The 13,487-nt window shown below is 44.6% G+C and overlaps 1 protein-coding gene across 1 annotated transcript; it reads left to right on the top strand.

The window, feature by feature from the left end:
- The first annotated feature begins 291 nt into the window (after positions 1–291).
- On the top strand, positions 292–2,877 carry HSPA2 (heat shock protein family A (Hsp70) member 2). The gene has a single exon (XM_089522719.1). The coding sequence runs from the start codon at positions 564–566 to the stop codon at positions 2,466–2,468; it is 1,905 nt and encodes a 634-aa protein (XP_089378845.1). The 5' UTR covers positions 292–563; the 3' UTR covers positions 2,469–2,877.
- The last annotated feature ends 10,610 nt before the right edge of the window (positions 2,878–13,487 follow it).

Here is a 13,487-nt window from a genome sequence, read left to right as displayed (position 1 = left end):
CACTCTTTCGAGGGTTTAGTGTTCACTGAACTTTCCCTCAGCCGACGGCCGTTGCTCCCCGGCCCCGCCCCCTCCGGTTGCGGCGCGCGCTTGGAACCTTCCGCTTTCAGTTAGAAAGCAAGCAGAAGGCGCTCGCGCCCTTCGGAACGCAAACTGTCAAGTCGCGAGACGGAGAGGCGGGGCAGAGGGGGGGCGGCTGAGCTATTTTGCATAACGGCCTCCCCGCCGGCGCCTCGACTCGCCATTGGCCCATAGTGACATCAATCCTCCTCGTCCCCTCACGCCTTCTCTGGAAGCTTCTGGGCTTGAAGAGAGAGGCGAGGGTGGAGCGCCGCGCCGCGATTGGTCAGAGGTTCGTCAGGAGCGACGCGATTGGTCGACGGGGTTCTGGCAGGTTCCAGAAGCGGGCGATGCGACTATAAAAGGGGAGACGGAGCCGGAGCAACGGCAGAACGCGCCTTGGCTTTGAGCGGGAGGTTAGTCTCTTTGAAGGTCCGCGGACGAGGAGGCTTTGCTTTACAGGCTCTTCTGAGAAGGCTGGTGCTTGAGGCCTCGCAGCAACCATGTCGGGCAAGGCGCCTGCTATTGGCATTGACTTGGGCACCACTTACTCCTGTGTTGGGGTTTTCCAACATGGGAAAGTGGAGATCATCGCCAACGACCAAGGCAACCGCACCACCCCAAGCTATGTGGCCTTCACCGACACTGAGCGCCTCATTGGGGACGCAGCCAAGAACCAGGTGGCCATGAACCCCAACAACACCATCTTCGATGCCAAGCGCCTCATTGGCCGCAAGTTTGATGACCCCACCGTCCAGTCGGACATGAAGCATTGGCCTTTCCGTGTGGTCAGCGAGGGTGGGAAGCCCAAGGTCCAGGTGGAGTACAAGGGTGAGAACAAGACCTTCTTCCCTGAGGAGATCTCCTCCATGGTGCTGACCAAGATGAAGGAGATTGCTGAGGCGTACCTGGGCCGCAAGGTACAGAGCGCCGTCATCACCGTGCCAGCGTACTTCAATGACTCCCAGCGCCAGGCCACCAAGGACGCTGGCACCATCACTGGCCTCAACGTCCTGCGCATCATCAACGAGCCCACGGCAGCCGCCATCGCCTACGGCTTGGACAAGAAAGGCAGCGGGGCGGGTGAGAAGAACGTGCTGATCTTTGACCTGGGCGGCGGCACCTTCGATGTCTCCATCTTGACCATCGAGGACGGCATCTTTGAGGTGAAGTCCACAGCTGGCGACACTCATTTGGGAGGTGAGGACTTCGACAACCGCATGGTGAGCCACTTTGTGGAGGAGTTCAAGCGCAAGCACAAGCGCGACATCGGTGGCAACAAGCGGGCTGTCCGGCGGCTCCGCACAGCCTGCGAGAGAGCCAAGCGCACCCTGAGCTCCTCTACCCAAGCCTCCATTGAGATTGACTCCTTGTTTGATGGGATTGACTTCTACACTTCCATCACCCGGGCCCGCTTTGAGGAGCTCAATGCCGACCTCTTCCGTGGCACCTTGGAGCCGGTGGAGAAGGCCCTTCGCGACGCCAAGCTTGACAAAGGGCAGATCAACGAGATTGTGCTGGTTGGGGGCTCCACTCGCATCCCCAAGATCCAGAAGCTGCTGCAAGACTTCTTCAATGGCAAGGAGCTCAACAAAAGCATCAACCCGGACGAAGCAGTGGCCTACGGGGCTGCGGTCCAGGCTGCCATCCTGATGGGTGACAAGTCAGAGAATGTGCAGGACCTGCTCCTCCTTGATGTGGCGCCGCTGTCCCTGGGGATCGAGACCGCGGGCGGTGTGATGACGGCCTTGATCAAACGCAACACGACCATCCCCACAAAGCAGACCCAGACCTTCACCACCTATTCGGACAACCAGAGCAGCGTGTTGGTGCAGGTCTACGAGGGTGAGCGGGCCATGACAAAGGACAACAACCTGCTGGGCAAGTTTGACCTGACGGGCATCCCTCCAGCCCCCCGTGGCGTGCCCCAAATCGAGGTCACCTTCGACATTGACGCAAATGGCATCCTCAACGTCACGGCCGTGGACAAGAGCACAGGCAAAGAGAACAAGATCACCATCACCAACGACAAGGGCCGCCTCAGCAAGGACGACATTGACCGCATGGTGCAGGAGGCAGAGCGCTACAAAGCTGAAGACGAGGCCAACCGCGAGCGGGTGGTTTCCAAAAACGCCCTGGAGTCCTATGCCTACAACGTCAAGCAGACCGTGGAGGATGAGAAGCTGAAAGGCAAGATCGGCGAGCAGGACAAGCAGAGGGTGCTGGAGAAGTGCCAGGAGGTCATCAGCTGGCTGGATCGCAACCAGATGGCCGAGAAGGAAGAGTTTGAGCACAAGCAGAAGGAGCTGGAGAAGCTTTGCAACCCCATCATTGCCAAACTCTACCAAGGCGCTGGAGCTGCAGGCCCTGGTGCTCCCGGTGGACCCACCATTGAAGAAGTGGACTAAGCTGTCATGAACTGGACTATAGAAGAAGCGGCTGCCACTAAAGTTGTTCTGTTAGTTTCCATTCGTTCAGTGCCATTGCTGGTGGGGCTTTCCGGGGAGTTGGGGTGGGAGGAAATATTGTTCTATATTTCACCCAGGGAGGCACAGCCAGCTTAATGTGTTTTGTTGCAGCTAATGTTTGTTTATTCTTCAGATACCCATGCTAGTCAGTGGATTTCTGTTTCTTTATGTTCTTTGTTCTAAATGTCCACTGGAGGATTGCCATTGAGGGTTAAAAAACAACAACACCATTTCAAGAGAACATGGGAAATGTTCACTGTACCAAAAAAAAGAAAAAATATTTTGTAACTTTTTTGGTCTGGTTATTTTGAAATTTTGGTAATAAAAAGTTATTTGAATCTTAAAATAACCTTTCTTTTTTCTTTCTAAAAGGAAACTCGGGATGGGATGGGATGTGTGCCAAATGGGGATTTAACTTGACATTAAGAACTAGTGGAAAAAACCAGTCATGCATTTTAACTTGTATTACTAAACGGATGGTGGCGTTCCAGGATATTTTCTTTGTGGGTTAAGTTAGTGGTCAGGCTGTTACCAGTTGCCAGCAACAAATTGCCTTAAAAAGGAGAAAGAGGGGGGCAACTGGAATGTACTGGAGTCTTCATCTAAAATATTGCCATTCATATGCTGGATCAGAATGTATAAATGAATTATTATGCAGCTGTAAAAGGAATGGGAGCCTTACTGGGGAAAAAGCGACAGCCCAGTTTTCACAGGTTTGCCGCAGATAGATCTTGCTTTATTTAGAGGGGATCCGTCTTTTCTAATTAGTCTTGCTATGTTGTTAAACCAGTCCAGCAGCTGACAACAGCATAAAAGCAGTTTCCTATCAGGGTGGGGCAGATGCTGGTGTTGAGCAGACTGGTATGGTGCTTTGAAACAAACTGGGTCAGAACAGCATGAATAAACCCAAACTGAGTGAAAATTGATGTTAACTATTCAAAGAGGTCCCGACACCCAGAAAGAAAGAAAGTGGTTTTAGAATTCTTGTAGAGATTTAAGAATGAATGTAAAATGTCTAGTGGTGTGTCTGTCCGTCGGTCCAAGACTTGCATAGAGTGGGAATGAAAATAAATCCTCATTTACACAAATCCCCATTTACACCCAGTTGAGTCCCACTGAGCATTTGGGACTTATTCCCAAGTAAGTGGCCTGTTGTAGTCCATGGGAGATATTAGAAAATGCTATGGTTTGGTTCAGCTGGCTGTCAGCATATAGAAAAATAAATGCTCTGTCCCTATATAAGGCAAACGGTCATAATTTGTTAAAAGTGACTTAAACTGAGAAGTCTAACGTCACGGTTCTTTAATGACAAATTTGAGGGAGCAGTTAAACTTCATTTTTACATTTAAGCTGTGTGAACTGATCCCTTTTATAGTGTGTGTCCACCAAGGATTACCCCAAACATTTTGATTTTGATGAATGGTCTGAAAATTGAAAAGGTGTGTGTATGCTGGGGAAGGAATTTATATGATTTTCATCATAATTTGAAAACTCAATTCATTTCTATTTTATGTATTTACATTTGGGGCAGTAATATCCTGCATAGATATTTGCAGCATTTGTATCCTACTGGCACAAAACAAGGGTGCATCTAAAGTGTAGAAACAATGCAGTTTGACACCACTTTAACAACCTTGGCTCTGTCCTACAGAATCCTGGGATTTGTAGTCTGCTGAGTCGCCAGCACTCTGGCAGAGAAGGCTAAAGACCTTGCAAAACTACAAATCCCATCGGATGGAGCTATAGCCCTTAAAGTGGTGTCAAACTGCATTATTTCTACAATGGAGTAGCACCCCAAGTTTTGTAGTTTACCTGTACTTAATATTTAATAATGAAACTCAGATGAAGTACACAGAAGATTATTAGAGAATATGCAAAGTTCTTCCCTGCCCATGCCCCTTCACTAAGGGCAAATGAAAACAGGGAAGTTATTAAATTATTTGCATCTGACAGTCCTACCAGCCTTACCGGGCTACCAGGTGCAAATAATTTTAATACCTTTTTAATGTAGCTGCAGATGAAGGAGTGTTGGTGACAGCAGTTTTAACTAGCTTTGCATGGCAAGCTGCATAGATCCCAATCTGTCATTTTTTTTCCTGAGGAAAATTCGAAGCAGTTTGCAGAACTGCTGTGATCTCTCTCTCTCTCTCTCTCTCTCTCTCTCTCTCTCTCTCTGTCTGTCTCAAAATCTTGGGTGTAGTATAGAACCTGTCATATTCCAGTGGACTGCTCAGGCTTTCCTGCAGAATGTCTATTTGACAGTCACAGTTGTGTTTATGGCATTTGTACTTTAGAAAATGAATGAAAAATAACAAAAAGCTGTGAGCTCCCATCCAGCTGCTCTGCTGTCAGCCAGTGTTGTCAGTATAACTATGACTCTAGGCATATATACTGTGGCCCAAAGCACACTGCAGAAATAATCCAGTTTGAGACTGCTTTAACTGCCCTGGCTCAGTGTGAAGGAAGTTTGGGAATTAGTTGTGTGAGACATTTAGCCTTCTCTGTCAGAGAGCTCTGGTATCATGGTAAACTACAATTTGCAGAATCATCTAACACTGAGTCAGGGATGTTGGCAGCATGAGCTTTTGTAGACCCCTGTCTACTAGATGCATCTGAGGAAGTAGACTGAGGTCTATGAAAGCTCATGCTGCCAACTTCTTTCTTCCAGTTAGCCTCAAAGGTGCTACAAGATCTGTCTACATACCTTGAGACTTGGGTCCAAAACACACTGCAGAAATAATCCAGTTTGAGACCACTTTAACTGCCCTGGCTCAGTGCTAAGTCTAGGAACCGTAGTTTTGTGCGACATTTTGCCTTCTCTGGAACTTCTCTGGTGCCACAACAAACTACAATTCCCACAGCTCCCTAGCACTGAACTAGGGCAGTTAAAGCAGTCTCAAACTAGATTATTTCTGCAGTGTGTTCTGGATCTTTGTCTCATTTCTGCATCCCTTCCAGTGTTACCAATCCTCTTGGCTTCATGTGTCCATAGCCAAGGTGATACTGCCATGTATGAACAAGAATATGGAACTCTCCAAACAAGTAAAAAAAGTAGATTCTTGTACAGAGGTGAAACATCTGAAATGCCTAGAACCAGTGCTATTAGTTTTGGCCTAGCTGTGTGTGTACAGAAGGAAGTCTTGCTGATTTCCATAGAGTTTGCACCTGCGTTACTGTTCAAACTTGCAGTGTGTTCTTAAGGTATTGGCATTTGAGTATTACCTTTTGAATAGAAACGCTTGACAAAACCTGATGCCGGCACACCCACTGAAATGAAGCTGCCTAAGCCTTTTCAAGTTTTATCTTACAGCTAGTTTCTGTTTGCAAGGCAAAACAAAGACTACCTATGGATGGGGAAATCAGATTTCACTTGCCAGAAATCTTTCACATTTGGAGCTGAGAACAAGTAGGCCCTTTCAGGAGTGCAAGGAACACTTTTATGACAGTGCTAAAAGATCTGCCCTGGCATCCAGTTTATTTCTGCTTAGACTCTAATAGTGCTATTCTTGCTCCTTTAAAGCCCTAAATGGTTTTGCGTTAAAATACAGTATCTAAGGACTTTATCACACGGAGGCAAATTGGTTAAATCCTATGCAGAAACGGTTTTTGTGGGTTGTTTTTCAGACACGTTAGCGTCAGTGAGAAATAATGCGACAATCCAAATGCAAAGTCGACAAAACACACTCGGGAAGCTCCCAAAAGTAAAAAGGAATGGGTTTTGTTGACTTTGCGTTCAAATTAATTTTGCATTATTTCTCATTGACACCAAAGCATCTGAAAAACTATCTGCTTTTGCAAGTTATTTCTAATTTCTGTTTGGGTTTGTGAATATGTAAAAAGCAACCTGCTTTTGTGGTTTTTTTCCCCACTTTAAATCAAGTTTCTACACAGGATCCATCCCATGTAATAAACTCCAAAGTACCTACTTTCTCTTGTCTGGCTCTTAGGACCATAGTTGCTATCAGAGAGAGATGTTACCAAGGAACCTAGCCTTGCTGCCATTTTAAATGCACCCTGCCATCTTGACTTGTGAAATCTCCATTTTGTTTAGAAATGGGCTTTGGACAGCAGACAAGAAAGAGTTGCAGTGTTCCTGAATATCCTTATTAAGTATGCATAAGAGATATTCCTTGGTCCAAGGGCCATGAGGCCTTCACAATACACAGCTGTTTTATTCTACCAAGTTCCTAAACTAGTCAAGCCATCGAAGGCCATCCTAAATGAGAACAGGTGCATCCACTGAAGCTACAAACTTGAGGGCCCTTTCTCACTACTCTTATGATACTGGTTACATTCCACCTTAACATCCTATGGGATTTGTAATTTGGTGAGGGACTACTGTTCTCTGAGAATTCTAAATACAGTTCTTTAAACTGCAAATTCTGGAATTCCACAGGATGGAACCATGGCAGTTAAACTGTTATCACAGTACAATGGGCCCTTGGTATCTACTGAACTTTGGTTTCAGGACCCTTCTGTGGGTACCAAAATCCGTGGATGCTCATCTCCCATTAAATACAACGGCATAGTAAAATGGTGCCCCTGAAATAAAATGGCAAAATCAAGGTTTGCTTTTTGGAATTTATATTTTTTATAATATTTTCAAACTGTGGATGCTTGAATCCGTAGATAAAAAGTCTGTGGATATGGAGGGCTGACTACAACCAAGATTATCACACGGGGATGGGATAAGGACAGGATCACTCGCCTGTCAGTCTCCTGTCCTTAACACCAATGGTGCAAAAGGCTTTCAAATTGTTGCACTGATCCCATTGTTTACCGCCATTAACCCGTCATTAAAGCGGCATTGTATTAACACAAACTTCCATTAATACAAAATGCCAGCCAATGTCACTTTAATGATGGGTGAATGCCAGGTTAATGCAATAATGGGTTTGGCGCGACTTCATCAGAAAGACTTCAGTGCCATTGCTGTCATTCGCGCATCCTGGATGGGATAAGCTTGAATGCAATGTGAAAGTCCTTCCCATGATTGCGCCGTGTTTGTGTAGTATGAAAGGGCTTTAGATCCTGAAACATCCACAAAGCTTTTCTCTTAAAGCACTGTACTTGTGCACAAACTACCCATGGCCAGACAACCAAAGCCTGCTTTCATCACCAGTTCTGCTACTCTTGTTCTGACCCTTCACATCAAAAGTTGTCTTAATAATGGGCCTGGGCCCATTTATTAATACAAGGTGATTTACAAAGAATGGTGCAAAACCAAATAAGAACAGCTTTAGTTTTGCACCATTCCTTATAAATATCCAGTATTTATATCCCACCCTATATCCAAATATTTCAGGACAGCATGCAGTAAAATCAATGCCTAGCAAGGTTGCCAGAATGAGAACTACAGAGGGCTCCTGTGCTTCTAATAGTTGTATAAAAGAGGGAATTGAAGCAGATGTTGCTTGTTACCTGGTTGTGTGACAAGCAACACCTGCTTAAATCTCCTCTTATAGTTGTTAGCTGTCCTTGAGTCGACCTCAACTCATGGTGACCCTGTGGGTGAGACATCTCCAAGCCTCCCCCCCCCCCCATGCTCCAATGCTTTGCTTGGGTCTTGTAGATTCAGAGCTGTGGCCTCCCTAATAAGAATCTGTCCATCTGTCACGCAGTCTTCCTCTCTTTCCCTGCATTATTGTCTTTTCTAGTGAGTTGTGACTTCTCATGATGTGGCCAAAGTATGACATTCTCAACTTGATCATCTTGGCTTCCAGGGAGAGTTCAGGCTTTATCTGTTCAAGGGCCTCTGTTTGTCTTTTTGGCCATCCACGGTATCCTCCGCACTCTTCTCCAGCATCACATCTCAAAAGAGTTGATTTTCTTTTTATCCGCTTTCTTGAGTGTCCCACTCTCATATCCATTCATGGTGATGGATCCATTAAAGAGACAGGAGCCCTCTCCAGTTTTCACTCTAGTAACCCTATGCAAGACAATAAAAAACAACAGCAACCATTTAAAAGACTGAAAATTTCTCATTTCAAACCAGACCGTTTAAAGCACCTAAACTCATTTTAAAATGATGGTCATCTCCAAGATGTTTTGCTTCATAAGTCAAAGGACAAGGTGGCATCCTCCACAGCATCCCATGGACAGAAGCTCTTGATAGTTGAACCTTCCTTCAGCACTGGCAGCTAGTAGAGTCTTCCACCATCCCTGAAGGTAAGCTAAGATGTAAGTTAAGCCAGTTAAGTTGGGAGAGGGGAAGGAGTCTCTTTAAGACAGGAGGAGAAAAGGAGTGCCAAAACCATCCCACACCATCTACCTCCTGGGGTGGTGTCCTCATTCTCCCAGTGACAGGACTATCCTTGCCTTTGGAGTAAAAGACACAGTGTACAATACTAGCCTTACTGTATGTCAAGTCACAGGAATACATTTAATGCTCCAGTATAATGTGCAGCTACTTTATCAGCCGCTGAGGAAACAAATGTTCTAGGGAATGTTTTTGACTCTCAAAGTGTTAGGAAGGGCCATCTGTTTTTCAGATGCTTCACATATGCTTAACATACACATGAGCCAGTGTGGTGTAGTAGTTTGAGTGTTGGGCTACAACTCTGGAAACCAGGGTTTGATTCCCAGCTCAGCCATGAAACCACTGGGTGATCTTGGGCAAATCACACGCTCTCAGCCTCAGGGGAAGGCAAACCTCCTCCAAACAAATCTTGCCAAGCAAACCGCATGATAGGTTCACCTTAGGATCGCCCCTAAGTCAGAAACAGTTTGAAGGCACATGATAACAAGATGTACACCCACTTTCCCTCACTGGAGCAAGAAATTTGAGTTTTGTAGAATTAAAATTGCTTTGCTCCTCCTCAAATTGTGAATTGTAGAAAAACATCTGGAAGACAATACTGTACCGGGGTTTTAAATGTGATTTCCCATTAATAGGAATGGTTTAAACAAATTCTCAAGACATTTGGGTAGATGCAAAGTATCTTTTGAAAATATATCTACCCGCTCTTCTTGCCCTTTTGGTAGTCTGGATGTTGATTTTGTAATTATCCCCTCCAAATGCTTTTGGTTGTAAATCACATCATCCCTTACCATCGTGATGCTGGCAGGGACTGATGGGTATTGTAGTCCAAAACTGATGGCAGAGGGAAACCAGTTTGGGAAAGTCTGTTACACAGTTGATAAACTTTTGCATTCTCCAGTACTTCAAAACAATGCTGCCAAAAAGATTGCAAGTGGCTTTGCCACACCACAAGAAATGTTTCCTATTTAGCCCAATGGGCACTTGCAAGACTATGGTCACAAAGAACAGAAGGTGTGCGTTCTCTCTTTAATGTGTCTTATGAAGCCTAAACATAAAAGGGACTAGAAAATACTTCAGAATTAAGGAGTGCTATCTGCTAAGGACATCTTTAGCAACAATTATTTTGGGCCTTTAAGCAATTCTCACGAATTTCAGTCATGCTTTTGCAGCAGATGTAGTCCTGGCAAAATTATGTCCTTCAAGCAAGATGAAAATGAGGCTTTTACAAAGCTTTTCCATAACTCCATTTATCATTTGGGAGACAGAATCCCACACAGGTATTGTTGTGTATACAATTATTGTGTATACTGTACAATACAGCTGTGTATTGTCTAACATCTCATGTCCCTTGGATCAAAAGCAAAGGATGAGTGCAGGGGTGGACAAACCATTGCTCTCCAGAGGTTAGACTGCAACAGCCAGCATTTCTCTTCATTGGCTTACTGGGTTAAAGAGAGCTGAAGTCCAGCAACATTTGAAGAGCTGACCACCTCTCAACTAGAGGTATACCTTGGTAATCAAAGTAGATGTATTCCTGGACATTACTTTTTTTTTTAACAGAAAACATGGTACCAGAGGCAAAAATAGTATGAAAAGAACAGGGATAGGTTTCTATTCCACAAAAACAAACAAACAAACAGCCTTGTTTAAATGTCTGAAGGGATGTCCCACTAAGGAAGAAGCAAGCTTGGTTTCTGCTGTTTCATAGATGAGACTGCGAGGGCCATCCAGTCCAACCCTTTGCCATGCAGGAAATCTAAATCAAAGCATCCCCGACAGATGGCCATCCTGCCTCTGTTTAATGACCTCCAAGGAAGGAGACTCCATCATCTCTGAGGGAGTGTGTTCCACTGTCAAACAGCCCTTACTGTCAGGAAGTTCCTCTTTCAGAGACTAGGACACGAAGCAATGGATTTAAACTCCAGAAGAAGGGATTCCACCTAAATATTATAATTCTGTTAGGAGGAACATCTTGACAGTAAGAGCTGTTCAACAGTGCAATATGCAGCCTCTGATTGTGGTGAAGTCTCCTGCTTTGGAGATTTTTAAACACAGACTGGAGGGATATCTGAATACAGTCAGCCCTTCTTATACACGGATTTTTTATACACTGATTCAAGCATACATGGTTTGAAAATGTTCCAAAAAAGTATAAATTTTAAACATCAAACCTTGATTTTCCATTTTTTATAAGGGACACCAGTTTGCTATGTCATTATATTTAATGGGACTTGAGCATACACGGATTTTGTTATACACGGGGGATCTTGGAACCAAACTCCAGCGTATAACAAAGGTCCACTGTCCTTTGTGTCTTCCTACATGGCAGAATGACTGGATGTCCCTTGTAGTCTCTTCCAACTCTATTATTTGAAAAGCCACTCAACATGTATATTACAGCGCACCCGTGTCATATGCAGGTGCGCCTTACGCGGCTTGAGCATAGACGCTCAAGCCACGGGGCGCGAACGGGGCGGAAGGGGCGGCGTGTCCCATTCAATTGAATGGGTGCGTGCGCCCGTTGCGCCCTGTGCGCCGCCGCGCACGAGCCCCATTGTTTACAATGGGGCTTGAGCATAGGCGGAATTCGCCTTACGCGGCGGGATCCGGAACGGATCCCTGCGTAAGGCGAGGACCCACTGTAACATGCACATGTAAAATGAAACAATGGAGTTTATGACACAGGAGGGAAGCGCCCAAATCCCATGGATAAACAGGGTTTAAATACTGGGAATATTCCACAAGAGCGAGATTGTTTTCAGACAACGTCACACGACTTGGGCATTAACCCGACACTAACCTGCGCAGAAAGCCACATGACTGTGCTGCATTTTAACTTCGGGAAAATCCTGAAGTTAAAAGGCGGCATGATTTTGCGGCTTTCTGCACGGGTTAGCGTTGGCTTAATGTCAAACTTGCCCGACATGTCTGAAAATAATCCTGCTCTTGCGGGATATTCCCAGATTTAAACCCATTTATCCACGGGATTTGGACGCTTTGCTTCCCGTGTGATAAACCCTAAGGTCAGGAAAGCCTTGCATAAGGAATCAACAACAACAAGAAAAGAACCTTGTAGTCCAGCATGCATCCAGCGACAACAACTTCTTTTCAATCTCTCATTATTATTATTATTATTTTCATTTTAGTGGCTAAATCTGTGCTTTTTTGCCATGCTGGGAGAAGCTGATGAGGCAAGCTTACCTGCTTCCAGCATTTTGCTGTTCGCACAGGTTCAGAAAGGGATTCTGGAGGCAGATGCTGTTTACCTTGTCTGCTGTAGCCAGACACCCACAGCTACAATAAGATCAGATAGAATAGATGTCTGTTTCTTCCCAGTTTAAACTTTGATGATTGCATTGTTTACTGCAGACATACAGCTGCAAGTTAACACTCTTGCCCTCCTTCACCAATGACAATGTTGCTAAAAAAGTCTAGCTAGATGGAGGATGAGGAGAAATGAGGGGAGCTGGATAGGCATAAAAAGACTGTAAAAGGAGGGGTTTTTCTGTCAGAGGTTTTGTTATATTATGTTACGTTAAGTATGCCTGCAATTAGGTTAGGTAGGAGATCTTTCTCTCACCCAAAGCTGAATATTTTGAGTGAGCTGTCTTTTCAACCCTCCTTCCAGGATAATCAAAAATTTGCACAATAAGAGCTTGTATAAACTTAAAGAAAATGCCTATAAAATGATGTACAGTTGGTGTATAAACCTCCAAAATTGGCTAAAATATATAGAGGAACATCATATTTATACTTGAAATGTAGAGAACAAAAGGGAAACATTTTTCATTTATGATGGAAGTGTAGGAAGGTAAAAAAATGGACATAACTGGATTTCGTCCAAGTACTCCATTTTGTGTAAGTCCTGAATTTTTGGACATTACCTTAAAACAGGATTGGATCCTTTGGGTAAAGTCTTGTACATGAGCCTGGGAATGCTGGAATCAAATCTCATCCAACTTACATAGTCTCTCTGTGGTCTTGAGCAATTTACTTTCTCTCAGCAGCAGCAGCAGCATCTGCAGAATGCACATTTTTAATAAGGCAAGGAGACCAATAAACAAAGTGAGCAAGAATTTCAAAGGCTCAGACTTCTAAATAAATTATAAACAGAGATGATTCTGCAAAATACAGGACAGTCCAAAAGACAGAGCCAGGGTTGAGGAAAGTAATTTGTTGGTGCTGAACTTGTTTTTTTTTAAACAGTGTCTCCTTGTGGCATCTTAATAATTAAGGTTTATTTGCTAGAACAAATGCAACAATAATAATAAAATTCCCAGCAACATCAAAATGGTTGCCGTCACTGTAAATTAAAAAAAAACATAGCGAAGAGGGAAAAGTAGAGTTTAATTAGTGTGAGCAGCTGGTTCCTCAGGTAAAGCTCCCTTCCAGAAAGGCACTGTGTGCTAATTGAAAGCTCCACATTTATCCCTCTGATGTCAAGCAAGAATTGCCATTGGGCACTGAGTTCAGTCAGGAAAATCCTATGGAGCTCTGGCTATGCTCTTGGCTTCTGTACACTTTGCTCCTGACTAACCTTGCTCCTGATTTCCTTGTTAAGCATGGGAAGCACCAGAACTGTGCTATGAAGTATGCTTTCAGATGTACACGAAAGGGATGTTGATCCATGATTTCAACCCAGTTCTAGAAACTCAGGTCCCATTCACACTATGAAAATAATCCGAGTTGAATCCTTG

The sequence above is a fragment of the Sceloporus occidentalis genome, unplaced genomic scaffold (genome assembly GCF_023333645.1).
Source record: "Sceloporus occidentalis isolate IW3139 unplaced genomic scaffold, rSceOcc1.0.p SCAF_4, whole genome shotgun sequence".
Lineage (NCBI taxonomy): Eukaryota > Metazoa > Chordata > Lepidosauria > Squamata > Phrynosomatidae > Sceloporus > Sceloporus occidentalis.
Note: the sequence above shows the minus strand (reverse complement) of the source record. Positions and strands in the feature narration are given on the sequence as shown.